We start from the raw sequence: 27505 nt of genomic DNA, 5'->3' as shown, positions 1-27505 counted from the left end.
GGTGGACCGGCCACGTGAGCAGGCGGCTGTGACCGCGGCCATCCTCGGCAGGCGAGCGCCGGCGGCGGCGGGCCAAGGAGAAGGGCAGCGCGAGCACCGGTGGGACCACACGCATCCATGGGACTGCTCGGTGGCGGCGCTGGAGGGGCTGCAGGAGAGGGAGCAGCGACGGCAAGGAAGTTCGGCGACGGCGGCCATGGCAGCATCGCTCTGGTGCAGCCAGAGCGTGAGCGAGAGAGCGAGAAGGGACGGGCGAGGGATGGGGCAGCCCTGGCGCTCTGTTATGGAGGAGAAGGGCGTTCAGCAGCGCGTGGCACGAGGTAGGACGCGCGTCGGCCATGGCAGGACGTGCTCTGGTGCATGGCGTCCACGCAGACAAACTATCGAGCACGTGGCGCGCGCGATGGAGCCCTACTTGGAGTTCGTTTTTCGGCATATTCGGTGCAGATTCGGACCTTGGCGCCTATAGAAAAATTGTTGTCCTCAGAATGCTCTTCGACTTTGATTAAGGGTGCTCGGCCATTAGGCTGTTGGATTAGCATATAATTAGTACTAAACTTGATAGTGTCAGTGATTTGACAGCGACAAGCAAACATCCAAAATTGATGGTCGAAATGAAATGCAACTGGTGCCATCTTCTTATATGTTCTTCCCCATCATGTAAGCTCCAACTTTTACATTTGGATCAACTGAAGTTGCTTAGCAAAATTTGGAGAACGCGGAATGCCAACGTTGTTGCTTAGCGAAACTGACTTAGAATAATTCTAAGTGTTGAAATCAGCAGCAGGTTCCAACTTCGAGCCTCTGTTTGACTTATTTCCAAGTTGATCCAGCTCTTGGTCCAAAAACAAAGTTTGTTCTACATGATATGGACTACAACTTTCATTTTTGGTCAAACCTCATATCTGGTCCAGAAGTCGACTTTATTTCTCGGTCAACGCAAAGTCCTTTCTGCTACAAAATATAGGGTTTCCATTATTTTCGGACATTTTCACCACCTTCGCTCAACACGAACCCTTCATAACTTTTGTTGTAGAGTTCAATTAGAGTTGTTTGAGCAAGGTTACAAGGTTTGGTTGATTTCATATGTTTCCATTCACTTGATAAAGCAATTCATGCAAAGATATGACTTATCATTTTATGTGACTTTTTGATTCCAAACTTCATGAAACTTTTCCACGGGTCTAGATGGATGCATGTGGATGTAATGTACATGGAAGAAGCATGTTTAGAATTACTCTTGCATAATCTTAACAAGGGTCCATATGTAAGCAAGGGTGCAATATCCGAGTTTAGGTTGGGGCTTATTTCCATAGGTTTGATCTTGACATCTCCATCGTCTCTTAATCTGTCATGTTTAAGCTTAAACCCATTGCTTAACTGGTGACAAACACCTGAGGTGTTACAGGGTCATATAAGCTTGTCTAACTCTTTTGTTCTTATTGTAAAAAGCTTATATGGACCAAGCATGTTGAAAACCTCATCTCTTTTACATACTCAAGGTTGTATTGTCATCAATCACAAAAAAGGAGATTGAAAGCATCTAGGCCCTTAGTTGGGTTTCGGTGATTAATGACAATACGAGATTACTGCGACTAACGTGTGTTTGGTTGATGCAATTAAGTTAGGTTATGGTAATGGCAATTGATTGGGCAATCACGGTTGTCATGCCCCTACAATGGAAATTGTTTCGATTTTCAAAGGATGGACGACAAGGTTAAGGATGGACTAGTTCTAAGTGTCATTTGGTGTTGAAGAGACACTTAGAGTAGTTTATGACTTTGTTTTTCCTTTGGCTATACTATTAAGGGGGGTATGGACGGGTAGCTTGACCTAGGTGAGTCTAGTGGGTTAGGTGTGGTGCACACTTGTCAAATCTAGCACTAGGTAGCTCCTAAGTAGCCCTTAGATCAATTGGAGCAAACTTCATTCACATATGATTACGAGTTGGAAGTGAATGGAGGGTCAAATATTAATCGGACGCTGGTTCCGGTGTGACCGGACGCTGGCGCAGAGTCCGGTCAGTTCATTTGATTAAGGTGAAGTCGTCTGGATGCGACCGGACGCTGAATGAAATGTGATCGGACGCTGGGTGCCAGAGTCCGGTCAACTCCATTAAGGGTCCAGAGAGGGAGAATCCTGATCGGACGCGTCCAGTCAGTGCTGACCGGACGTTGGTCAGGTTCCGGCTACCGACCAGACGTTGAACAGCAAAGTGACCGGACGCTGGGTGCTAGAGTCCGGTCAACATCAGTAAGGTTCTAGAGGGCAGTTTTCATGACCGGACGTGTCCGGTCAGTGCTGACCGGACGCTGGTCAATGTTTGGTCATAACTTAACTGCTCGGTGGCGGGAAGAACTGATCGGAGCGTCCGGTCACCTTGATCGAAGCGTCCGATCACCCCGCAGTGGCACATAACAGTTCGTTTTGAATGAGGATGTATAAATACTTTCTCTATTCACTTGAGGGATTACTTTTGCTCATTCCAACAGCTGAGAAACACCCTTAAGAGTGCCAAGAAGAGCAAGGTCCTAATGAGGTGATTGTGATTTAAGAATCCAAGAGAGAGGCCTCATTAGTGAAAGTAAGAGTAGCAAAGTGTGCATCCACCCTTCTCATTAGGCTTGTCGTGGTTAAGTGAGAGTTCGTGCTTGTTACTCTTGGTAATCGCCATCACCTAGATGGCTTGATGGTGATTGGGAGTTTGGTGATCATCCGGCGGAGCTTGTGGATGACCCAACTCAAGTTGTGAGCGGTTGTGGGTGATTCACCGCGACGGAGTGTCGAAGAATCAACTTGTAGAGAGCACTTGATCCTTGTGCGGATCAAGGGGGAGCTACATCCTTGCGCGGGTGCTCCAACGAGGACTAGTGGGGAGTGACGACTCTCCGATACCTCGGCAAAACATCGCCGCATTCCTCCTTCTCTCTTTATTCTAATCATTTACTTTGAGCAATTCAATTCTTGTCTTTACATTCATAGAATTGTCATGCTAGAGTAGGATTGAAACATAGGTTGCTAAAGTTTTATGCGGTAGAACAATAGAAACAGTTTCTAGGCACAAGGGGTAAAGTGGGCTAACCATTGGGTTTAATTATTACAAAGAATTTTAGAATTAACTCAATTCACCCATCTCTTAGGCATCTTGATCCTTTCAATCCTAAAGTGTCTCGGTCTCGACCATCGTGGAACCTTCTGTTTGTTTTTGCGTGGAATACGTTTCTGTCCGAGTATCCTTTTCTGGTTCCATTTTTGTTCTTTTTTTCCTTCGTTAGATGGAAACCCACGTTCCGTTGTGTACGTGATTTTGTTCTTCATTTTTACTAAACAAAAATAATGAATAACGAATATAGTATCATGGATCTTTAAAATATTTATCCCTCTCTATAATAAATATCCGTGACTGAAATCTTACATAATCTATCATCCAATCTAATCTATCTTTCTCTATAAAATAAAGATTTCCACACTCAAGTTGTTAATGCAATTTTGATTAAGAACAAAACTTATCATATTATTAAAATCTGGTTCAGTTGATTGTTCAGTTAATCCAGTCTAGTCTAAATTGATGTGTCTCTGCATTGTACGCATGCACCAGCGCTACCCTAACGAGTGCCACAACATGTAAAATAGAGAGACGTCTCTTTCATAATCATCCATGTACAAAACAGCACATATCGGCAACTAAATCCTTATCGACTTGAATCAAATGTTAGAATTACATATTATTTGTGGATCCTCATCAAAGGAAGCACATAATTTGATATTACTGTAACAATACATGCATCGTATGAAAACTAAAGCTATGATATATCTACAACTAAATATTTGTGTGGTTTGCATTGGACAAAAAACTTTCAATTTTTTTTTTTTGGGGTACAAAGTCGTGCTTTAATTTGATTACTTATTTTTTGCTAGTTTAGTCAAATTTGTTTGTAGAAAAGCAAAAACGATGGTTATTTAGGGGCGGAGGTAGTACGTCTGCAGCCGTTTGATACGGCTATATGATACGCTTTAAAAAAATATAACCCTTAAAACTTGATCGCATGAAAATATTATGCTACATGATATAATTCTAACCGAATGGCCGATGAATAGACGCATGAAAAAATAGATTACGCCACATCTTTGCAGGGGAGGGGCCCTTTTTTGTTGCTGCTATTTTATTTTTTACATAAACACGAGCACATGCGGTTTCATTCACAACTACGTACGTATTAGCACGCAATCAGCTATGCACCAACTTGCAAGATTACAATTTAGGCTAGCACACAAGTGCTAGACCACACAGACAACACATTGTTTTTTTGACGAATCCAGACAACACACTGTTGACCTGAACAACTCGTCGTTCCAGTTCCAGTAGGCCTGGAGAACTCGGAACATGATATATGTGGGGGAGGGGGAGCGAAGCCGCACAACGCACCTATTTTGTTTTCCTACTATACTTACACTGTTACACACTCCTACAGATGGACACATTACATTCAACATATTAGCCGCAATCCAAAATACACGAACGGCTCCGGACAACCGGACATGAACAGCTGCTCCACGGTCAAATCTTAGAAGCAGAACTTCTTTTTCTGCATAAGGCATACATAGGGGACAACAATCAATTACAGTAGATGGGAGTGAGTAGCTTTACCTTAACAAGGTCAATAAGTTAATGATCAGACTTAAGAGAGTGGAAACATAATAATACACGTTTTATATCTCGAAAGATGAAAAAAGAAAGAAGGGTGGGAGAACAGTAACATACACGAAATTTGATCAGCTCCTGTCTGTCAATGTATGCGAGTAGCTCATCCTGTCGCATCAAAGCATCATAAAGGGCCTGCTCATGGAAGTTGGAGTAGATAGTTAAGTTCATGACCTTATTAGTATTTCCTTTTCTCTATATGATGGAATAAACACTATCCCAACATCTACAGCCTTATTTCATTTATCAGAAAAAAGGGCTAGAACAATATTTTTCATGTATTAATTATTGTCATTGAGTAACAGTCTAACAGACAGTTCTAGTCTGTACCAGTTGAGATCAAAGATGGAAACCAGCAGGTTTGAACAGAACAAGCTTACCTTCTTTGTGGAAATCAACTCGGCTTCCAATGCATCCACACGGCGGACGGCTGCATTGAGCAATTCTTCCTTTTCAAATGGCATCTCGGACGGCTTTGTTTCAAGCACCTGCACCTTGTCCTCCAGCTCACCGAGCCGTCTCAGCATCGATGAAAGTACATCCTTTTCTGTATAGGATGGGGCAGGAGATGGAGGTCGAAACTCCTCCTTGTACTCCTGTTCTTGAGGGTACTCAACACGATAGTTGTCATGCTTACTAGATTGGTTAGAGATCCTTCTAGCCATCTTGCTTGGGACAGAACAAAGCATGGCAAAAAGGGTCATGATCAAGAATGTCAGCCATGTGATAATTTGAGCTCGGAGTCCTTCAAATGTGCCATGTAAATTTCTCGAGGACAATGAACCTGGTGTGGAGAATTATAAAAGGTTCAGGGTTCAGCACAAAGTAATACAGAACAATATTCTTGCATATGTATCACATGTTTCTGTAATTTTGAGAACTACATCCTAAAACTATAGGGCACTTTCCAGCTTAAGTTGTAAGCTGAGTCCCTCAAAGTTCCTTTTTATAAAAAGTAAAGAAAAGAAGTACTCAACCAAAAGCTCAAAACATTGGTATAAATGTAAGCACATTGACATAGGAGTTAACTTTTTTAAGGATTGATGAAGTACATCAGTAGATACTTTTGCTAGCTTAATTATCTATATATAAATAGTAGAAAAAATTCGGTGGGAACACACATGGACTAACTTAAATTGAACAAGTGTAAAATGAAGAACAAAAACTATAGGCAAGAGATTCACAATAAAAAAAAACAATTACATAACAACGTAGAATACCTGAAGAAGCTTGTAGACTACCTCTGGGACTACCCCATCCATCATCAACAACCTTGTCCACAACAGGAATGCTTTCTTCAATAGAAGCATGAGCAACAAATGCAGATCCATGTGCTGACAATTTTGACTGGAGGTAGCAACAGAGGTTACACATTAATACTGGTAGTCTGGTACGGTAGACAATAACAAAAATGGCAATAGCATTTTAAAATGAGTAGCCCAAAGTTATATTTCAACTTGTTAGGAAAGCGAACTGGTGAAAATCCCATATTACCAAAAGGAACAAGAAAACAAGGGGGTGTAGTACCATCACTCGTTCAATGAATGTTTACAGAATGATTATAATTTAGTGTCCTTTCACCAATAATTCCCAGATTATACCAGTAGTGTCAGGTTTTTATTCATACACTAAACAGTACAGGGTTAGCCACTTGCCTCCTCGTGAACAGGGGTCAAAATAGGATGTGTAATCAGGTTCCTTGATGCAGTAGGAGATGCTACGTCTTCCACTTCAGACCCAGACTCGGCTGATGCATCACTGCCTTTTCTCTGCTTCAGTAAAATAATGGAGTAAGTACTGACTGAGGATTGAGAATGATGTTTCTCGAAATTTCTACACTCAAGCATTCAGACTTACAGTTGGGTGCCCTGGCCTAGCATAACTGATTATCTTTCCATCAGTGCTGGATATGGTCACAATTTGCCTGCCGTAGTTTGCCTCACCATTGAGGACTCTCTGGACAAGTTGGAGATGCGTCAAGTTAGCAACAGAAGACATTGTCCAGCTGAAAGTCTCATATGGAAACATATCCTTTTTCTTCTTTGATATTTATTCATGTTTTCTTTTTCATAATACTTTGGGACTGGGGTCAAGTGACGGGATATTTACCTTTATTATGTTGGGATCCTTCCAAGGACCTTTGTCAGATCTTTGGCAACCTTCAATACAGTTGCATTTGCCACCAAAAAATTCTGGCAATTCACTGTATCATGCATTAAGCAGAAATTAGAATGGAAGTAAGCAACATAAATGTACGGCCAAGAAACAAAATACTAACCACTCGTCAATTATTTCGAGCAACTTTTGTTGGTACTTATTCCCAAGAACCTTCAAAAGAAAATGAGAAAGGGTCACTAACTGACTATTATATGTATATCAAATTACTCAAGAAAGACGCAATCAAATCAATGCTTAACAAAGCATTACATACATGAATCTTGGAAACAGTTTTTGGATCAAGGAATGATTTTATTGTGCTCCATAGCATCTTGAAGCCTTGGCCAGCATTAATTATATACATCCGGCACAGTGTCTGTAACAGCATCCAAAATGCATTAGGGGTTGTAAGGTTGGGCCAAGATAAACATAGTGCCAAGAAGGAAGTATTTTTTTTTCTTTTGAATTTTAGTAAAATTATTAATAGAAATATTCTTTGATTTTTTTTTCAAAATGCTGGAACAAAACTTGTCATTCAGGATCCCTGACAGTGTTACCAACCTCTGGGTAGTTATCACTGTCCATCTTCTGTAATCGTGTGATTAATTCCCTGGCAGATTTTGAGAAGTTCTTGAAACCCTTAATTTACAAAGAAGTAAAGAACAAAGTATTAACTCTTAGCAATGTGGCATTATATTGTAAAGAACAATATTTGGCTATAATATAATGCAGCATACCACGCCTTGCACGTCCAAAATAGTAGTGGACGAATCTATATGCTTTTTTGCAGCAATGGAGCAAGCTGGAAATCTCATCTGGAAACACCTCTCAAACTCCTTGACATGGTATTTCACATACCGATCTAAAGTTGTCACTTGTAATAGCTTGTTTGCATCAACTTTTCCTATTAACTCTATGTAGACAGGTCTTCCCTCTTTATCTACCCCATGATAAAATTGTGGGTAATACTTCGTAACTTCATCCAACTCGGTGTAGTCAAATTCCTGAGGTGTGGGACCAAGAAGGGTCAAAATAGAGATTAATCTGCAAGATTGATAACTATGACATATTATGATATGCTATTTTAACTTCAACTTTACCTCTATTTTGTCGACCCCGAATTCCTTCCTCCATTTAAGCATGTCTGACCACATATTCTTAGCTTTCTCAACTTCAAATTTCCGTGCTTTTAGGAACCTGCAATGCAAATGAGATCAAATGAGAATCCCAGCCCAGTCAACTAGGATGGCGGCCACTTTCTTCTAATCATGGCCTCTTGAGCACATGTGCAGGGTTTAGTGTGTGGCTATTAGTAAGGTATGAAAGGGGAAGAATATATGCAGCATTGCAGCATAAAGAGAAATCAAAACCTTGCGAACAAGGAACTGTGAACAAGAAGTGTTGTACCTTAACATCATGTGATAATCATCATGCTGTTGTGGCAGCAAATCCTCATCAATTAAGCATTGTCGAAATGTTTCAACATCTTGAAGCTCTTTAACGTCCCTTATGTCCTTGATAGAATCCCCCCTTTCAGTCTTCTTTTTGCTTCTCCTTCTCAGGGAATGCCTGAATTTGTTCCCCGCATTAATTGCTTTTTTCTTGAAAGATCCGATTTTAGTCTTCTTATCTCCTTCTGAGTTGTCTGCATCAGATCTGCTCTCTTTCCTTTCATCGTTATGCACAAACCCTTCAAAACCTGCACAGGATGTCTCAATTTTCCATCTAAATCCAAGCAAAGAAAGCTATTTTGTTCCGTAGCAGCAGTTACTATTAGGTGGGTTAGACTATAGACAGAAAATTGTGCTTTACAGGGAGCTAGAACTGCAACCTGACTATTAGATTGATGCTAAACTAGAGAGAGGAAGAGAGAAGTTAATATAGGTATTAACAGATCTTCAGACACAAACAGTACATGGTAATAATAGTTGGGACATGGACTGGTTGAATGATTTATGAACTTATTAATTTGCACATGTTACAACATTGCTATATGTCGATTTTCTGCATTAACTGAGATTCTATTTTGTGGTTATCCTTGAAGGTGTGGCCAGCTTCAAGCATAAGCTTCAAGTCCTCTGATGAGAACAGGAAAAGCTTAGGCAGTTGGTAAACATCTACTTGTGTATTGGGATTTCTTTCAATAACAAAAGGGCGTTGGTTTTTTTCCTAGCCCCTAATAAACCTATTAAACTATAACCATGCAAGAACAATTTAATCTTACGCCCTCATAAGAGCGTTATTACCCAAACAGAAATTTACTCAACTCCATAAATTTGAAAGAAACAAGGACGAAAAAGATGAACCAATAGCATGCACTAATTCGTCGGGAACCGATTGATCGTGTCCCAACGGAAACAAGCACTTCATACTCACATGGCCTAGCAAATCGATCGAGGGGGCCTGACATCCCCTCCGTCGGCACCAAAAACGGTCCGCGGGACAAGCGCCAAGCTCAGAATCCCCTACAACCGGCCATTCAGGAGAAAAGCACTGTAATTGATGAACTGTGCACCAAAACACGAAACTTCAACTATATTCCAATAAAGATGTTTCATAAATCCATGCAGACCCAGGGGAGGAAACGGTTCGGGGGATTTCGTGGGGTTCTTTCTCACCTGTTTCAATTTGGATTTCGGGAGCTGATGATTGTGTCCAGGAGGAGAGGGAGAGCCAGCCTCTGCCGCTCTGCTTTTCAATGGGTGGGAGGGGGAGACTCCGGAGGGAGATGCGAGGAGAAGAGGAGGTTCCGGCCACTTCCTAGGTGGACCCGGTTCATACACTCGGAACAGCCGAACGGTCGAGCGCGCGTGTCCAGTCCATGGACCCGGTGCACCCAGGTGCCTTTAGGCGTCTGGTAGGCTAGGCTAGAGGTGTTTGATTTCTGGTCCTAAACTTTAGTCATTACATGCAGTGAGTATTAAATATAGATTAATTATGAAATTAATTACACAACTTATTATTAATTTAGGAGACGAATCTTTTAAGCCTAATTAGTTTATAATTTGACAATGTAATATTACCGTAAATATATGCTAATAGATAGATTAGGCTTAATAAATTCATGTCGTCAAATATCTATACACATCTTACGTGACACCTGGATTTTTGTCACGAGATCCGACCACCCCCTTACATTTGGATTTGGAGGTTCTGTGGAAGCGTGTGTCGCGGCACGATTTCGGGGGGACCCACAGAACAGTGCCGTGAACCGTAGACCGCGTTCAAGGAACGTGTGCCGGTGATGTGACGCGTGGAAGAGGAGTTGGCCAGGTCAGATTAGAGATTGGTTTCGTTTGGTTGGAGTTGGACAAACTCCTCTCCTCTCGTGTCTCATCTCGTGATTATTTTTTAAGATAAGAATGAAGCTTCTCCAGAAATCAAATTGGAATTAAATATGTGATGATGAAATATTCTTTGTAAAGTACTTTCCTCCGTTTGTGTTTACTTATCAGCAACTTTTTACTGTAGTAAATTTGACTATCTATTTTTTCTTCTAAAAAAATCTTAGATACTTCAATGTATATAACACTAATAAAGTATGCTCAATAAAGAATCATATATGTGAAAACTTGATGTATCTAAAAAAATCTTTTGTAGAAAAAAATGTATGGTCAAAATTGCTACAGTAAAAATTCGGTGACAAGTAAACGAAAACGGAGGTAGTAGTAGTATATACCACCTGTGCACTTCTATCCATTTAGGCAGGAAAAAATTCTCTTTCTTGTGTTTTCCAGTAAACATGAATTGATTTGGATAAAAAATTATATATAATTCGTGCGGAATTCATGCTTCCCAAGGTGACCCTTATTTTATTTGCGTGCGTTACTTTGCCCTGACCCGTGTGTTGTTGTCACCTTGGTAATCTTTTGCTGTCTCTCTTGATCAATTGCGGCTGCTGCATGCCATGTTGTTTTTACCAAAAGGATGTGACTAAACTTAGGGCCCCTTTGGAATGAAGGTGAAATAAAAGAAAAACATAGGATTAAGGTTCCATAGGAATGAATTCCTTTAGCAGCCTTTGGATGGTAGGAAATGGTCGTAGGAAATCTAAAGGAAACTTTCCTTTTTCTCCAATTCCATAGGAAAATTAGAGGAAAAAAGAATCCACTTGGAGCTCATGGAAAGAATCCTGTGCACGAGGAACGAAGCACGTAATGGACTAATGGTTGCTGGTGGCGCCTAATCAAGGGAGTAGAATGGATTAAGTAGGTTGATTAAAGAAAGAAATGTTATTTTTGCTCCTAAGATTCCTTTAACATTCCTACGTTTTTTCTTTGCCCATCCAAAGGCCTCCTCATGTATTTTCCTATGGTTACAATTCCTATGGAATTAGAGAAACAAGACACCTCAGTTCCTACAATTTTCCTATTCCTATCATTTTTTCCTATTCTATGTTTCAAAGGGGGCCTTAGTAGTATAATTTGCTTTACATTTCGTGGCTACAACAAGGATCTTTTTTGGCCATACTATATTGTCTTGTCTTATATAACGGTAGCCTATTCCTAAACAGACCAAGAAAAAAAATGCTAATACCAGATACGTAGTCATGTTTACCTAGAGCTCATAGATGGTTTCACCGCGGTAATATCCATGTCTCAATCCGGCACCACAGATTTGAACTCTAAATGTAACTACCATTAAAATATCAGTAAATTTCCTGCTGAGATGCACAACATGTTCGCTTGTTGGTTTCGGCTAGGGCTTATCAGCCAGTCAATAGTATTTTTTTCTCATAACAAATCAACATCAACCGATCCTATCAGCCCAGAAACCAAACAACGAACGGCCGAGTAACTGCCACTATCCCAGTACAGTAGCCTGCCGAGTGCCAATGTGCTTTCTTCAGCTAAAGAACAGGCAGATAAGCTAGAGTTGCTGATTGAAGATTTGAAGTGCTCACTGTCCTGTGTTTTTCTGTTGGCACCAATCAGCACAGTGACCAAACAAATGGGCACATCAATGGGGTCGGCATCGAGGAAACTTTTTGTCCATGTCTGTCTGTGTGCTGTGCATCCGCTCCATTGAACCTACGCTACCTACCTGAATATCTTTAGTTGTTACACTGATTGCAAAACACCCGTGAACCATGTTAAAGCAGTTTTCGGCTGTCATCATATCATACGGGAAAGGGGTTGTTGGCAAATCAAACAAGTTTGTAGTGTGATCTGATGAAAGCCTGAAGGACAAAAAGATTGAAGAGACCATATGCTTTGTTATATTATAAAAGATATGGTAACAGGACAGAAAGACTAAAGAGAGCATGTGCTTTGTTATAAATGATATATATAATATGACCAAGATGAAACATATGCCTTGTGGTACATGACCAAACTTGGCTGAGTTTTTCACGGCTCATTTTATTTTATTTATAGAATTTGCTCCTTTCCATTCTTTGTGGACAAAATAGTCCAAAGTATTGTGAAAGGGACAGATAAAGCAGGAAAATCCCTACGGCCAATTCGCATATATAAAATATCAATCAAGTGATCTCGTGGTTTTCCCGGTGATTGTGACACAAACGATATAAGAGTAACCGGTTGAACGTTCCAATCTTGCTTCATTGTGATGCTGATGCACCGAGTTTTGATCTATAAAGATGGTTGAATCAGCTGCGTACCTAGCAGTGGCAACTGGCAAGCAACTAAGGTCTAAGCTTATCAAAGCCACGTAACCCTACAATAATTCATGAATTCTGCAATATTTTGATGATATGATAGATGACATTTCCTATCTACTACTAGTAGCTGATAGGCACTAGCAAAATCTCTGTTCATTTGAACCAAGAAAGAGGCTTACAGTACAGACACGACTGGTTCCAAACAAATATTCATTTAAATTTTCAAATGGGGATAAACAATCCGGCTTTTGGTCCATGCATGGATTCACAAAGGCCAAGAACTTTCCAAGAAACGGTAGTGGTAGGTGCTCAGGGAATAACACGCCTGCTGGACCTGTTCGACATAATGGGAGCACATACAGAATCCACTACGAAATATAGATTTATAGGATAATCGCCTCAAACGAAACAACTGACGATTTTATAATGAGCGATTTGTCTGCCGTTAGCTCGAGGAGATTAGGGGGACGGTCCCTGTTGGGGCAGTTGCTCCTTTAATCGTTTTCTTGAAAACTCATAATTATTAAGGGTGTTAATGCAACTCACGAACAGAATGCTGGAACGCTCGATTCTTTTAGATTTGCTAACCAGAGGACACGACACCACTGACTACTCGTTCTTTGACCCTGCATTTTGAATAATGAAACATAAAAGAAGCATTGGAGTTTTTTTTTAGATAATGAAAAAAAAGGAAGCATTGGAGTTGACAGTTGGGGACAGGCAACTTCAGCCGGCGTTCTCCCTGATGCACTGGAATCAGCTGCAGGATAGACAGTTCAGTTCAGTTGTCAATTCATTTGCTTCTGTACAGATCGACGTTTGGCAAGCCTCAGTTGCATTTGTGTTGTGTACAGATCGACGAAAGGCTGGGACTCCGCTATTATATTGCATTGAGCAGCAGGCAGAAACGCTCACACAAAAAGTTAACAAAAGGGTTTTGCAAAAAAAGAAAAAAGAGTTGCAAAAAGGAGTTTAGGCACAGCTGCCATGCAACCGGAGGATGCGGACATCCAGATCAGGTTAGCAGTTGGCGAGAGCTGATGCGCTTCAACCTTCAAGTTCAAGGAGCAGCGGTCCGTCCATAGCCCTGAGACTCTGATCCCATCACTGTCACAGAGTATAGCTTGGAGAAAACTGCAGACTTGCACTTATTACTGGCTTACTGCTGTGGTGAATTAGCTTTTCGACAAGGAAGATGCAGGCTTGTCAATATACTGTACTCAATTGTCATGATGAAGCAAGGACATGATGAAAGAGAGGTTGGTCGGGAGATCTGAATCAACGCCAGAGACGAAGGAAGAAATGAAACCGCAGAAGCACGAGCAGCACGGGCGGCGGCGACACGAGGACGGCATCTCGAGGAAACGACCGGAAATGCACGGAAGGACGTATCTGTCTGTATACGTGTCTGTAACTTGGTATGTGGGTTGTACATGCCTAATAATAACCGGATAACGTGGTCTCGTTAGCTACAGTCCATCCTTAAAAAATTGGTTTGGTCTGTTTTGAGTCTTTTACCGGTCCATCTAGTATAAAGTGTCTGCTCTTGCATGACTGCGTCACATTCACAGCATCAGTCACTGCCCACCAGTCACCGGGTTCACCACCACTGCAGCAGGGGAGGAGGAGCCACAGCAATCCTGCCACACAGAAAGGCCTGGCCCAGCCCAATGCGCCTGTTTTATCCGTCACGCGGGCTGTCCGTGGGCTCGCAGCTCCCTAGCACTGTGGTGTTGCCGCGGCCCGCGGAGGAACGGCCCAGCCGCCCAGGAGCTGCTTGTCGGCCTACTCGTAGAAGACGCGTTCACCGACTCCACCTGTTTGTTCATCAATCAATAACTTAGGATGATCGCAGACGCGGTATCAAAATTCAAAGGTGACCAATCGCAAAAAAAAAAAAAAAAGGTGATCACGAAAGATATCGGTCATCGTTAACTCTGGTTGTTATTTTGGCACAAGTTTTTTTTGGTTCGTCTAGTGGGTTCTGGACTTCCGGGTATGGAAATGAAATTCATCATCCTTTAAGATGGGGGAAAAATTCTATTCTATTATACAACTATATAGTAGGTATATTTCTTAAATATCATTGTGTTCGTCCTATTCACTTGTCTTATAAGCCCTATTTTTTAGCCAACGAATAATATTTTTCTCTCACAATAAATCAACCAACGATACTTTTAATCATAACTTATCAGCAAAGCGAATAGGGCAGAAGCTAGCTGTGCATCTCGTCCGGTACTCACCTGCACGGGATTCACATCCCCAAAAGAAACCAGAAATCACCTGGCCCGCGCCCGACAGACAGCTCGCATCCTCGTGACGTTCGTCCATGTCCCTCCCGATGTCCGCGTGGCCACCGCGTGACGTGACAACTGACAACACTGACGCGTGCCCCTATCTCACGAACCTGTCCTGTGTTCTCCGCAGCGCGGCCACATCGGACAGACAGCGCGTCCCACGGGCATTTGTCGTCTTAAACGGTAACACTCTAATTTTATCATTTTCGCTGATATAGCATGCCACACAGTCGGTCAGCGTGGCAGCGCCTCTTCTCCCGCTGATGCTTCTCTCCCTCCACTCGCTGACAGGTGGGCCCCATCAGTTAGGTTTATCTTTAACCTTTGGCCACCGGAGAAGGCTACAAGCGCGGGGAAGGGTCACCCCCACGGCGGCGGTGTAGGCTGCTGCTGCGAGCTCTGCGGCGTGCCCGCGGCCATGCACTACACGTCGGACGCGGCCTTCCTCTGTGCTGCCTGCGACGTCAAGGTGCACGGCACCAACTCCCTTGCGTCGCGGCACCGCCGCAGTGGCTGCACGCGCCTCCTCCTTGCGGTCGCGGGATCGCCGGCGCCGGACGAGGACGGGTACGAGTCCGATGCGACCTCCTGCGTGCCCACGACCGACTCGGCGACGTCTGTGGCGGAGGCGCGGGGCCCGCGCGCCGGCCGAGAGCTGGATCCCGAGCCCAAGCCCGAGCCCGGGCGCGCGCTGAGGCGGTGCTTGAGGTGTGGGCCAAGCGGACGGGCCTCGCGTTGGGGTCGAAGGCACGCCGGCGCGCCCCGTGGGTGCTCCTGGCCTGCACCCACGACCTCGCCTCCACGCGCGTCGCCATGGCCGCCGCGCTGTAGCGGGAGGTGGTAGGGCGCGGTTGGATCGGCGGCGGGAGCGGGGGCAACCACGGCGAGGCGCTGCGGCGCCTAGAGGCGTGCGCGCACGTCTAACGCGCTCAGGTATGTGGCCGTCATGGCCATAAGAAAGATCGGCCACAAGAACATGGTCCCCCGCTCGCACGCATGCTCGCCCCTTCTCCGGTGGCTAGAGATCGAAGATGAACTTGATTGGTGGGGCCCACATGTCAGCAAGTGGAGAGAGAAGCAGCAGCGGGAGGAGAGGCGCTGGCATGTTATGAGAAAAATGGCAAAAAAAAAAAAGAAGTGTTACTATTTACGATGATAAATACGTAAATGTCCGTGTAAAAATGGGAAACGAAGTAGTGCCATGGAAAAAAAAAAAAGTTAAATGTCCCTGCTTTGCTTCCAGAAGATTTGATAGATTTCCCCCAAATCCGGCGATTCCATTCCGGTTCTCCACTTCCCCGGGAACCTTCCAGAGGCTTCCAGAAGGCCCTAGCGACGCGGGTATCGACCTCTCCCTCTCTTTCGTGGCGGAAAGATCCGGCCCTTCTTCCCCGTCGATTAAGCGCCGGCTTCCTCCATTGCCGCTGGCATTAATGACCGCCTCTTGGTGCCTGTAGCTTCGAGAGCTGCCGCCGGCGAGATCCAGGAGAGGAGCTGCCTGCCATGGTGAAGGACAGCGCTTACTACGATGTCCTGGCGGTCAGCGTCGACGCGTCCTCCGCCGAGATCAAGAGGGCGTATTACATCAAGGTGACCCCCACTCTCTCCTCGGCGTGCTCCTCTTCGGTTGTTCTTGTTTTCCGTTGCGTGTTGTGACTCGGATAGGTAGCTATGGAACTCGCCTTTCTCAATCAATTGTTTGGGTGCCTGTTTTCTTCAGGCGAAGCTGGTGCATCCGGACAAGAATCCCGGGAACCCTGACGCGGCACTTAAGTTCCAGGTAGGTTTTCCGTGTTCGATTCGTTATTTATATGTAGTATATATAACCATTGACTGCCCTCGAACGCCTTGTGTCCATCGGAAGATAAAATTCTTTGAAACCAGCAAACATTGAGGCCTTTTGACTATAGAAGCAAACTATCAATGTTCTAAAGCTTGCTTTGATTTTTTCTAGGGGTACCATAGCTTTGAAGGGTAGCATTTATTCTTAGTTTCCCATGTGAAGTTTGGTTATTAGCATCTAAAAAGTGTTATATTCACGGTGCTTCATTTTCTGAATGTGATAGGATGTTGCTTTTTACTAGTTTGATTTTGATCTTTCTCCGATTTAAATACCCAAACTATTGACTGGTATTGTACATGCATAATCTGCGGGACGAATCAGTATCACCTCTGTATGGTTTGACTGCTAAAAGTATTTAACTAAATCACTTAATCTTAACAGGAACTTGGAGAGGCCTATCAAGTCCTAAGTGATCCTGGGAAAAAGGAGGCTTATGATAAGTATGGAAAGGAGGGTATTCCCCAGTAAGTCACGAGTCATTTCTGATATTTGATAAATATTAGGTATATGTTTTCTGTAAAAAGGCAGTCTGCTCATGAGTATTCAGATTGAAGTGATTTATCTGGTTTGGCTTATGCTGATTTGTTACGAGAGGAAAACACTGTTTGTTAGCGGAAAAGTACTGCTGAAGTAGTTCAAGCGAACAGGGCCTACTTAGATAGCATCACAATGTGCGAGCTTTAAAAGAATGCCTGTTTTAGGGAGGACAGACAACCGGATGCTGTTCAAAAGCTCAGTTGCAATCTTAACACTCTTTTTGAAACATAATCTTTTCATAAAAATGCTACACATGGTTCTATGCAAAAAAAGGGAAGTAAATTACTTGTGCCTGTTCTGTAATCATTTTCTTACTTTCTTAGTTGTTTTACAATTCATTCAGGGATAACATGGTGGATCCTGCTGCTGTCTTTGGGATGCTTTTTGGAAGTGACTATTTTGAAGATTATGTTGGCCAGCTTGCTCTAGCATCTATAGCTTCAGTGGAGGTTGAGGAAAACTCAAACAGTCAAGAGGCAAGAGCAAAGGTTCAAGAAAAGATAAAAGTATGTTCTTTCTGCTGTTTTTCTAAATCAATTGCATCCGGGGTATTGTTCGATTTAGTATTCACATTGCCGATTATAAGTTGAACTTAATTAACTTTGCTATGGTGCAGGAGTTACAAAGAGAAAGAGAACGAAAGCTTACTCAGAGCCTGAAGGACCGACTTCAACCATATGTAGATGGGAGAAAGGATGAATTTGTCAGCTATGCAATTGCTGAAGCTAGGCGTTTATCCGAAGCAGGTACATCATGATATTATGTATTTATTGTGCACAACTACCAAGGTGTGATTTTTTTCAAGGGCATCATCTGCGTCTTGCAAATACTTCATTTCGATTTTATTCACCATCTGGTAGACACAGTAGATTTACTTTCGTTTGAATAGATTATATCTTTTTATGTGTAGTTTGGAACCCGATTAAGCTTGCAGGATCTTTTTTGGGCAGACGTTTTCTCGCTTAGTTTTTTGGTAGTAGTGGTAGCTTCTGTCCATGCTTATGTTCCCTCTGTGATCATTTGCATGGATACATTTTATGGTGTTGGTGATGTTTTCATGGTTACTAAACTGATACTCTCTGTATTTTTGTTGCCATGGTAATGAAATTTGGTTTTACTGGTGTGGAAAAGAATATCTTTTTTAGAGAAAAGGGATATACCCCGCTTTTGTATTAGCAAAAGCCAGAAAGTTTAATAGCATCTGCGTACAGGCGCACCCGCCCAAACCATGGCCTCATGGCCTTAACACTGAAACAAGTCTTGACTCGAGATATCTAAAAGCTCATTAGGCAGACCCGAAGCTACACTTGTTGAGACTAAAGGTTGAACACCCGATGGCTCCGACTCTGATGATAAACTTGTCTCTGTCGAGTCCCTCCACTGCAGTTGAGGCGGTGAGCTTGCTCTGATCTCCAGTTGTTGAGCTATCTCCTCCACTTGCAGTCCAATCTCCGGCTTGAACATTGGTACCCATCTTCTCACCATCTTGACGATCCTGAACAAAACTCTTCCCAACCCTATCCATGTAATCCCCTGAAAATACATTTCATTCCTTAGTTTCCATAGGGACCAAAGTACAGACGATGAAATAATATTGGTAAGCATGTGTCGCTTATTTGCAATCCAGAATCTGGCAACAGATTCATAACAGGTACCCAGATTATGACCCAACACTTCAGAGATAGTCAGCCAAATATTTCTAGCTACACAGCAATCAAAGAAGAGATGATTAATCGACTCATGGTCATTACAGAACATGCAAGAAGGGTCACTAACTTCCCTGCGTTTGGCGAGGTTATCTCTTGTTAATAATCTGTTCTTAGATAGCAGCCAAAGAAAGAATTGCACTCTTGGTGGAATGGTAATCTTCCAAACTGAGCTCACAAACTGCGGAACAACGCCCCTGTGGTTAACCACTGCATACAAAGACTGCACTGAATACTTACCTGTCGACGTGAAACTCCATAGAATATGATCTTCCTCTTCAGAGAGGGAGGATGACTCAACCAGATTACACAATTCCCACCAAAGGTTCATAGTGTTAGCTGATACATTCCTTCTAAAAGTTAACGTCAGATTTTCCCCATCCCAGACCTCATGAACAGTTTTTTCCTCGCTGCTCATTAATAATGTATAGAGGCCAATATGCAATAGCTAAACTGGTGTTGCCTATCCATAAATCCTCCCAAAACCTAATCTTCCTACCATCACCAATAACCCACTTAATGCCCATATGAGCAGCTTGCATGGCCCACATTACCCCTTTCCAGAAAGGGGATGTACCAACATTTGGGCAGCAAAACACATTAGGATCTTTGGTTTTGTATTTGAAATCAACTATGTTCTTCCAGATAGCATTGTTATTCAACTGGTACCTAAAGATCCAAGATCCTAGTAAAGCTAGGTTGAGACTCCTCATATCAGGAATACCTAGGCCTCCCACGTCCTTTTTCTGTGAGACCAACTGCCAATTAGCTAAATGATACCTATGATGATCAACACTGTCATTCCATAGAAAATGACCCATTTGTGAATTGATCATGTCAATCGCCCATCTTGGAAACTTAATGACAGAAAGCAAATAAATTGGGATACTTGCCAAACAGGCTTTGAGCAAAGTCCTGCATAGGACAAAAGCCTACCTTTCCACCCAGAAATTCTTTTAATGATCTTATCAATGATGGGTTGTAAATCTTGTCTTTTCAATTTAGTGTAATGAAGAGGTACACCCAAGTACTTTATAGGAAAATCACTTACTCTTACAACAGAAGATCTTAGCAAAGCAGTTTGCTTCATCCTCCTCTAACCCAATAGTCAAAAGGTCACTTTTATCATAATTGATTTTCATGCCTGACATTTGTTCAAAACATATTAGCAGCCACTTTAAATTGTTTGCTTTTTCCAGATTGTTTTCAAGAAACAATAGAGTGTCATCCGCATACTGTAGACTAATAATGCCCCCATCTACCACCTGAAGCATGAGACCAGAAATCAAATTCTGTTTGGCAGCTTTCATAAGCATCCTAGAAAACACATCTGCTACTAGATTAAAAAGGAGTGGGGAGAGAGGGTCCCCCTGCCTCAAACCTTTGCCAGGTTTAAAATAGGTACTGTTTTCATCATTGATTCTAATGCATAATGAGCCCCCCCTAACAACCCTCCTGATCCAGCTGATCCATTTATCACCAAAACCCCTAGACTTGAGCATGTCCTCAAGGAAGCTCCAGCTCACCCTATCGTAAGATTTTTCATAATCTAGCTTAAGCATAATCCCTTCCTCCTTATTCCTATGCACGTCATGGATGATCTCATGAGCTGCAACCACGCTTTCCAAGATATACCTTCCCTTGATGAAAGCAGTTTGATTGGAAGCAATCAACCTGTGGGCTAAACCTATCAGTCTATTATTTAGCATTTTTCCAAAAATCTTAAAGCTACAGTTTAGCAAACTAATTGGCCTGAACTTCTTAAGAGTTTTGGCCTCCGGTTCCTTAGGAATGAGAGTAATCATACCATAGTTAAGTCTATCCAGATTTAGTTACCCTCCCAAAAGCGATCAATCAACCTCATTAGATCCTTTTTAATAACCTCCCAAAAGGTTTGATAGAAAAGGAAAGGCAAACCATCAGGGCCAGGTGCCCCATCAGCATAAGACCCAAAAACAGCTTCTTTCACCTCCTCTTCGGAGAAGTTGGCTTCCAACAGCTCAGCTTCCCCAGAAGTGACCAGCTCCTCTTCTTCCCAAAAGTTGTTATCTAACTTAACTCCACTACTCTTTTCCTGACCAAACAGAGATTTGTAAAAAACTACCGCATGGCTTAACATCTTAGAATTCTCATCTATCCAACCATCTGGTCCATCTAGACCAATAATACATTTCTTCCTATTTCTTTGGTTAGCCACAGCTTGAAAATATGCTGTGTTTTTGTTATGGTGGGGAAGACTTATGCAAGGCGCAACAACAGAAGGGCCTGAACCGGACCAGGGAGAGGTGGAACGTGGTCACCATCGGCTGTCGTATTCAGGCTCATCTAGAGTCCTAGCAGATTTGGGTTAGAGTCTTAGAAGATTTGGTCCAGATTCGTAGCAGGAGTCTGTTAGCGTCAAGAGTCGAGTTGGTTAACGTCCAGAGTCAAGTATCAGGGTCGAGTTGTAAGGACTATAAGAGTCCAACTTCATTAAGGAAACAATTAGCCTGGGATTGTGACTACAAGTCACCCTTGGGCGCCCGGCGTCTCCCTGTTCATCGTCATCTCTTGCCACCGCAATCACGGCTCCTGCCCGCCGAACCCTTGCACGCTCTCACGCTCCTCGATCTCCTCCGTACTTCCTTCGAAGTAAAGCCCGTCGCCATAACAGTTTTTATCACCCTCTCTAATGTTCCTGTCTCTCGACCTCTGTTTAGCCTTCATCTCCTCCAGCCTCCAAATGGCTTCAAGCTCCCCCTCAATATTCTTCATCTTCTCTTTCTCCTTATCCGTAAGGATCCTTTCTTCTTGAAGAATGTCTAAGACTTCAAACTCCTTAAGGAGCAGCTGCTTCTGTTTCCTAATGCTAGCATTGCTATTTATAGCCCAACCCTTGACTTTTTTTCTAAACAATCTAGTTTTAAACTGCCAGATGTCCAAAGGGTCATCAAAGGCACAAGGGGTGTTCCAAATATCTCTAACTAGCTCTTTGAACCTGGGTTGTTCTAACCACCACTTCTCAAATCTAAACAGGCTCGGTTTCTTAGGTTCAGTCACTCCGAAATTGAGAACTAGTGGAACATGATCGCTTCCTGCTCTAGCTTTTGCTGTAACAAAAGCTAGGGGGTACTTCTGTTCAAAATTAACTTTGCAAAAAATCTTATCTATGGCTGCCAAAATAGGTTTGTCTTGGTTATTTGTCCAGGTAAAGGATCTGGTTGAGTTTTTAAGCTCAATCAGACCCCATTTATTAATTAAATCCTGAAAACTATCCGCCGATTTATGATTAATTATACCATTGCTTTTTTCCTTAGTCGAAATTGTGATATTAAAATCACCACCTATTACTGTTGGGCCATCCCAGTTAGCTAGGAGGCTTTCTATTTCAAGCAAAAACTCAGATTTACCTTCTTCATAGGGAGATCCATACACCACTATTAGTCTCCAAACAAAATGATCTAAGTTATTCCTCAAAATACCAGCTACACAATAAGACCCAATCTTCCAAGCAATAGTTTCAAATTTCCTCTTGTTCACCCCCACTAAGATACCACCAGCAGTACCTTTAGCCGGCAAAGTTTGCCAAGCAAAACCTTTGTGCACATAGTTTAAGAAGGAATCATTAGTAGATTCTTTTTTTGTTTCCTGGAACCCCACAAAATCAAGTTTATTCTCATTTACAAAATCTGTAACACTTTGAAGCCGGCCTTCTTTATTCAGGCCTCTCACATTCCAAAATGCACCTATCATTTGATAACAGTTTGAGTGTTTTGTTGGGCTTTGCCTGTAGAGACAACTTGAGCCCAAGACTGGTCAACCAGTGTACTCTCCTCATTTTTATCAGTTTGGTCGATCTCACCTAAAGGTGGAAAATCAGTATCTAACACTTCTACATTTAAATCCCCAGGAAGATTAACCTCAGGGTTTTCTTCCCTAAACTGTTCACAACTCAATTTCTCATTTTCTTTTAATTGGTCAACCAATTTATTAGCTTCTATAGTATCATTACCAAAGCTAATATTAACACACTGAGCTTTATGAAGTAAAGTTGCGTTGCTTTCAAAAGCAAAAGATTTGGGTGGAATACCTTTTTCCAAGTTCTTGATTTTCTTTAAATCTTGAGCTTTCTGCAGCACAGTGCGCCCATCTTCTTGTTCTCTTCTTGGCCTTGGAAATCTTTCCACAGGTCCCCATCTAGGTTTCCTTTTCTGTTGCTTCTTGTTTTCTTCATCTGATACCTTTCCTGGCAGTGCGTCTTCTTTGTTGTTCAACAGCCCCAAGTCTCCCAGAGAAACCGCTGCCTCCTGCTGCACTCCCTCGTCCATAACATCATCCAAGAGGTCATATTCCTCATCTGAGTCTTCCAACTCCATTTTCTTCAATAGCATAGAACATTCCTCAGTAATCCCTTCTCTAGCTAGATTTCTGAACTCTTCCCACTTGGAATGATGAGATTCTTCATTGATAAGGTTGTAGAACTTGTTCCCCACTATGTGGCAATCCGAGTCATTCTTAATGCCCACTTCAGGTGTTTTCCAATCATCCACATCAATGTGAATAGCTGGAGTAGCATTGGCTGCTACATTAAGCTCTGTTGTTTTCATAAGTGTTTCAGGAGTCAACTCCTTTACTGTGCCTTCCACTGAAGTCATACTTTCCTCTAGCATCGAGGACAAATTTATACAGCCAGCTGTATCTTTTGCCCCAGAACATTCACCCACATGAAACATCCCCTGAGTTGATAGCAACTGTGGTGGTGCTTCTTCCATAGCCCTCATGAGCTGTTCCTCTTGATTCAGGAAATCCATCCTTTCAGATAACATCTCCAGACCACTAACTGTCTTGTACCCAGAGTTCTGTTTTGACTGCTGAATGTTGGGAGTCTTAGTTGTATTCCCAGGTTTTTTGTTTGCTCCATCAGTTTCCTTTCTGTTACTGTTCAGGTCATCATTTGTCTTGTCTTCACCTTTGCCATCACCATCACCATCATCCCCTCCTTCATCCTTTTTTCCTTCTGCTGAAGCTTCTTCCCCTTCGACAATGATTGATATCAGAAACAGCTTCAAATTCATCTCGTACAGTCTCTCATGAGGTATCTTGCTGGCATCTTTAACTGCCACCTTCACCCTGACCACCTCATAAAAGGTTTTAAACAGCGTAGCCCAATCTACCTCTATCATCAATCCAAATCCTGATGCTATTTGTGCAAAAACTTTCCAGTGACACCATCTCGGAGGGATACCCAAGATCTGAACCCACACTTCTTGAAGCTCACCATATTCTGGTATGTCCCCAATCCATTCTAAGACTTCAACCTGCACTCCCTCCTTCCTCAAATTAAAGGACGGGTAGTTCTTGATATCAGCCACCTTCTTATGGGGTGGAAATCTCACTAAGAACTTACCCACTTCTAGCTCTCTAATTTGCCAAGGCCATTCTCTAAAGTAAATTTCAGATAACTCTCCTTCTAACTCAGCCAAAGTAATCTGTCCTGTCTTGACTTGAACCACTCCACAATTTGTCAAATTCAGCCACTGAGTAGATTCCAGACTAGGAACTTCAACGTGATAAAAGCCTAATCCCAGACTAGCACTTCCTAGGTAAGCAGCAGTTGGGTGATCCATCTTCCATTGTGGGCAGTCATTCATATGGTGCCCAGGAACTCCACATATGAAACAGACCTTTGGTCGAGTGCAGTAGCCAACAAAATGGCCAGGCTCACCACAATTCTAACAAGTGAGTTTACGGTACCTTGGATCAATGGTGAAAGGTAGAGTCCAGCTTGCTGGCTGCCTTGCCCTCGACTCTGTTGTCCCCCACCTTGACGCTGCGGAGGTGGATTAGCTTGCGGACGCTGATTTGTTCGTGGAGCTTGATCTCGCGCATGTCTCTACTGCGTCCTGCGTCCCTGAGCTTGATCCCTTCCTCCCTGATTCTGAATTTGGGGGTAGGCTTGGGGTTGCGGGTACCTCTGCTGGTTTGGTGGTGGAGGGCGTGGACGCTGCTCCAGTGGAGGACGCGGTCGCTGCTCCGGTTGCTAGACCCATCTCCCTCCGTCACCCATGCCTCGCTTGAGAACAGCTGCGTACGCCTCCTTCCCGTCCTTGCCCCAAATCTCCCGAGAAAAGCTGATTGAGATTGGTTTGGTGTCGATCCTATCTGAGCTCTTCACGGGGAAGCAATCCTCAGGCCTGAATGCCCTCCGTTGGACTAGATCCTTACGGATCCAGCACAACGTCCCCTCCGCCGCCGGTGTAACTGGAACCCTAGGACGGCGTGGGGGTGGGGAATGAATAACCCATAGCTGGCTGAAAAAATTTACCAACTCCTCGTCGTGGATCAAATCCTTGCCAGCCGTATCGCGTGCCCGGATCCGCTTCCCCTCCTTCTCGTCACCGACAGGTGGGGGAGCACTCGGTGCGGGCCTGGGGCGATGGGGTCGAGTCGTCAGCCAAGGTGGGTGCGGCCATGGCGGTGGGTCAAAGTCGCCCACGCGCCCCCGCTTACTTGGGGAAGATGACACACCTAGCATGATTTCGCCCTACTGATAGGTTTAATTGTGCTTTGCACCGATTAGCGTTATTCCTCTGATGTCTATATTTTATTCCTTGAACATATGATATTTTAGTATTGGCTTTCCAAGTTTTTAACTTGTCTCAAACAAAAATTTCAGCGTTTGGCGAGGCTATGCTTCACACTATTGGGTATATTTATGTGCGACAAGCAGCAAGAGAACTTGGGAAAAGTAGAATTTATATGGGTGTACCGTTTATAGCTGAGTGGGTTAGAGACAAAGGACACCACATTAAATCACAGGTTAATGCTGCTTCAGGTACTTCCAAGGACACCCTTTAGTGCTTTGTTGAATCCATGTGTGGTCTCATCGCTGGTAACGAGTTTCCGTTGTAGGTGCTATCTCTCTAATACAACTTCAAGAAGGGATGAAAAAGATGGAGGGAAGTGAGAACAGTGAAGAGCAACTTATGAAGAGTTTTGAGGAGAAAAAAGATGCCATGCTTAGCTCACTTTGGAAAATTAATGTGGTTGATATTGAGTCGACACTTTCACGCGTCTGCCAAGCGGTAAGTCCTGAGTGCCCCTAGAGTTCTTGGATCAAAGATTGCACGTACATGCCGCTATGCATATTAAATTAGAAATTATGATCTTTGATATTTCAGGTTCTGAGAGATAACACGGTCTCCAAAGATGTCTTGAAGTTGCGAGCCAAAGCGTTGAAAAAGCTCGGAACTATATTCCAAGTAAGTTTTTGTTTGTGTTTTCTGCTGCTCCATCTATTTTTGCTGCGACCCAAAAAGAGCTCGAGGCTCGAGGGTCATGAACTTTGGATTAATGTTGTATATAACTAACAGTTTCTGTGCAACTTCAGGGCGCAAAGTCTATGTACCGTCGTGAAAACAGTCTGCGCGTTGAAACGAACACAAATCAACAAGCTACTCCGTCACACTGAAGCCTATGGACCACCGTGTAACAAGGGATTTGGTGATTTTTTTTTGGTGGCTTTCTCCCTTGTTTGTTTGCTAACGGTAGCATTCGGAAGACGCAAATCCGGTCTACAGTACCCTTTGTATTAATTTTCTGTAGAAGATGCGAGCTTTTAACATGAAGCTGTGAGCTGCGCTCGATGCAGCATTACAGCCTGTTTGTTTTGGCTGGATTGGTTTATAAGCCATAACTAAAAGTACTGCTGGCTGATTTGGTATGAGAGAAAAATATTGTTCGTTAGCAGATAAGCAAGGCTTATAAGCCAGATATGAGCTGCCGAACAGGCTGTTATATTATAACATGTAGCTGCGTTTTCCTTTCTGGATATTAGCATTGTATCTGTATACTTTTATTCGCCAAGTGACTTTGTGTCATTTCAGATTTCATTCTGAATCGCTGATGTCCTCGCCGTTCTGCACCGTTTTAGTCTGTGATCAAGATTGGTGCGGCACGCCGCGCGGCGCATGCTGCAGCGGCCTCATCTTCTGGCAGCCTCAAGAACGCATGCTGCTGCTCTGCTCGGCCCGTCGCCCGTGCCGCTGGTAGCTGCGGCGAGCCTGTGAACGCGAGGGGTGAACCGAGAACGGCACGGCACACAGGCAGATCAGCGGACGGCAGGGGCCTCGCGACGAGTGAAGCCTGCGCGACAGCTGGCAGTGCAAGGAGCGGTGCCAAGCTGGAGGGCTTGCTCTATACTTGCTTACACGGTTACACCCCAGCTAAGCTCCATCATGTCCATACTTGTGTCTCCTCGTCGTCTCATAAATACCCCCCGATTAGCGCGCACATGAGGCTGCCCCCGGGGTGTTTATCCGCCACGTGATTGCCCGCACATGAGGCTGAGCTGGCCCAAAAATGATGCCCGCAAAAGTAGGCCTTCGCCTTCCAAAGGCGGCCCAGATCGTCTGGCCCCAACGCTCTCCCCTCTACATCAGGCTTACAGCTCAGCTCTCCCTCCCGACGTCCGCTGCAGCCTGCAGCTGCACGACGAGCGGACGAGGTGATCTGGTGATGCCATTGCCATGGCGAGCGACAAAACTGACGTGCGCCCATTGATTCCCCTACGGACACGTCCATCCCTGCAGTAGCTAGCTATAGCTTCCAGCTTAGTAGTAGTAGCCTGTGGAAATGGAGACGGATCGTAGCCGCGCGTAACTG

At 43.6% G+C, this 27505-nt stretch overlaps 3 protein-coding genes and 1 pseudogene across 4 annotated transcripts; 2 read left to right on the top strand and 2 right to left on the bottom strand.

The window, feature by feature from the left end:
- Positions 1-4194: 4194 nt before the first annotated feature.
- On the bottom strand, positions 4195-9611 carry LOC136511563 (phosphatidylinositol/phosphatidylcholine transfer protein SFH8-like). 2 transcript variants are annotated; one of them, XM_066505607.1, is made up of 15 exons: positions 9478-9611; positions 9236-9324; positions 8267-8558; positions 7960-8056; positions 7597-7863; positions 7421-7498; positions 7134-7235; positions 6981-7030; positions 6812-6905; positions 6560-6658; positions 6358-6471; positions 5923-6049; positions 5083-5486; positions 4763-4837; positions 4195-4586 (listed from the first exon to the last, which is right to left on the bottom strand). In XM_066505607.1, exons 2-15 carry the CDS (start codon positions 9267-9269, stop codon positions 4566-4568), a joined length of 1854 nt encoding a protein of 617 aa, XP_066361704.1. In that variant the 5' UTR covers positions 9270-9324; positions 9478-9611; the 3' UTR covers positions 4195-4565. The 2 variants fall into 2 exon arrangements, with proteins under 2 accessions (XP_066361704.1, XP_066361705.1); XM_066505608.1 differs by having other exon boundaries at positions 9236-9366; positions 9478-9594.
- A 3547-nt stretch (positions 9612-13158) lies between these two features.
- LOC136511213 (B-box zinc finger protein 32-like) lies at positions 13159-15700 on the top strand (annotated as a pseudogene).
- A 277-nt stretch (positions 15701-15977) lies between these two features.
- On the top strand, positions 15978-26721 carry LOC136512589 (chaperone protein dnaJ 10-like). The gene is made up of 10 exons (XM_066506553.1): positions 15978-16117; positions 16234-16366; positions 16497-16556; positions 17001-17083; positions 17500-17662; positions 17773-17902; positions 25518-25676; positions 25754-25926; positions 26023-26103; positions 26232-26721. The coding sequence occupies exons 2-10, from the start codon at positions 16280-16282 to the stop codon at positions 26310-26312; spliced, it is 1017 nt and encodes a 338-aa protein (XP_066362650.1). The 5' UTR covers positions 15978-16117; positions 16234-16279; the 3' UTR covers positions 26313-26721.
- LOC136512588 (uncharacterized) lies at positions 18100-25498 on the bottom strand. The gene is made up of 2 exons (XM_066506552.1): positions 22932-25498; positions 18100-18689 (listed from the first exon to the last, which is right to left on the bottom strand). Exons 1-2 carry the CDS (start codon positions 24490-24492, stop codon positions 18442-18444), a joined length of 1809 nt encoding a protein of 602 aa, XP_066362649.1. The 5' UTR covers positions 24493-25498; the 3' UTR covers positions 18100-18441.
- Positions 26722-27505: the final 784 nt, after the last annotated feature.

The sequence above is a fragment of the Miscanthus floridulus genome, chromosome 16 (genome assembly GCF_019320115.1).
Source record: "Miscanthus floridulus cultivar M001 chromosome 16, ASM1932011v1, whole genome shotgun sequence".
Taxonomy (NCBI): domain Eukaryota; kingdom Viridiplantae; phylum Streptophyta; class Magnoliopsida; order Poales; family Poaceae; genus Miscanthus; species Miscanthus floridulus.
The sequence above is the reverse complement of the archived record's forward strand: the minus strand, read 5'-3'. Positions and strand labels throughout refer to the sequence as shown.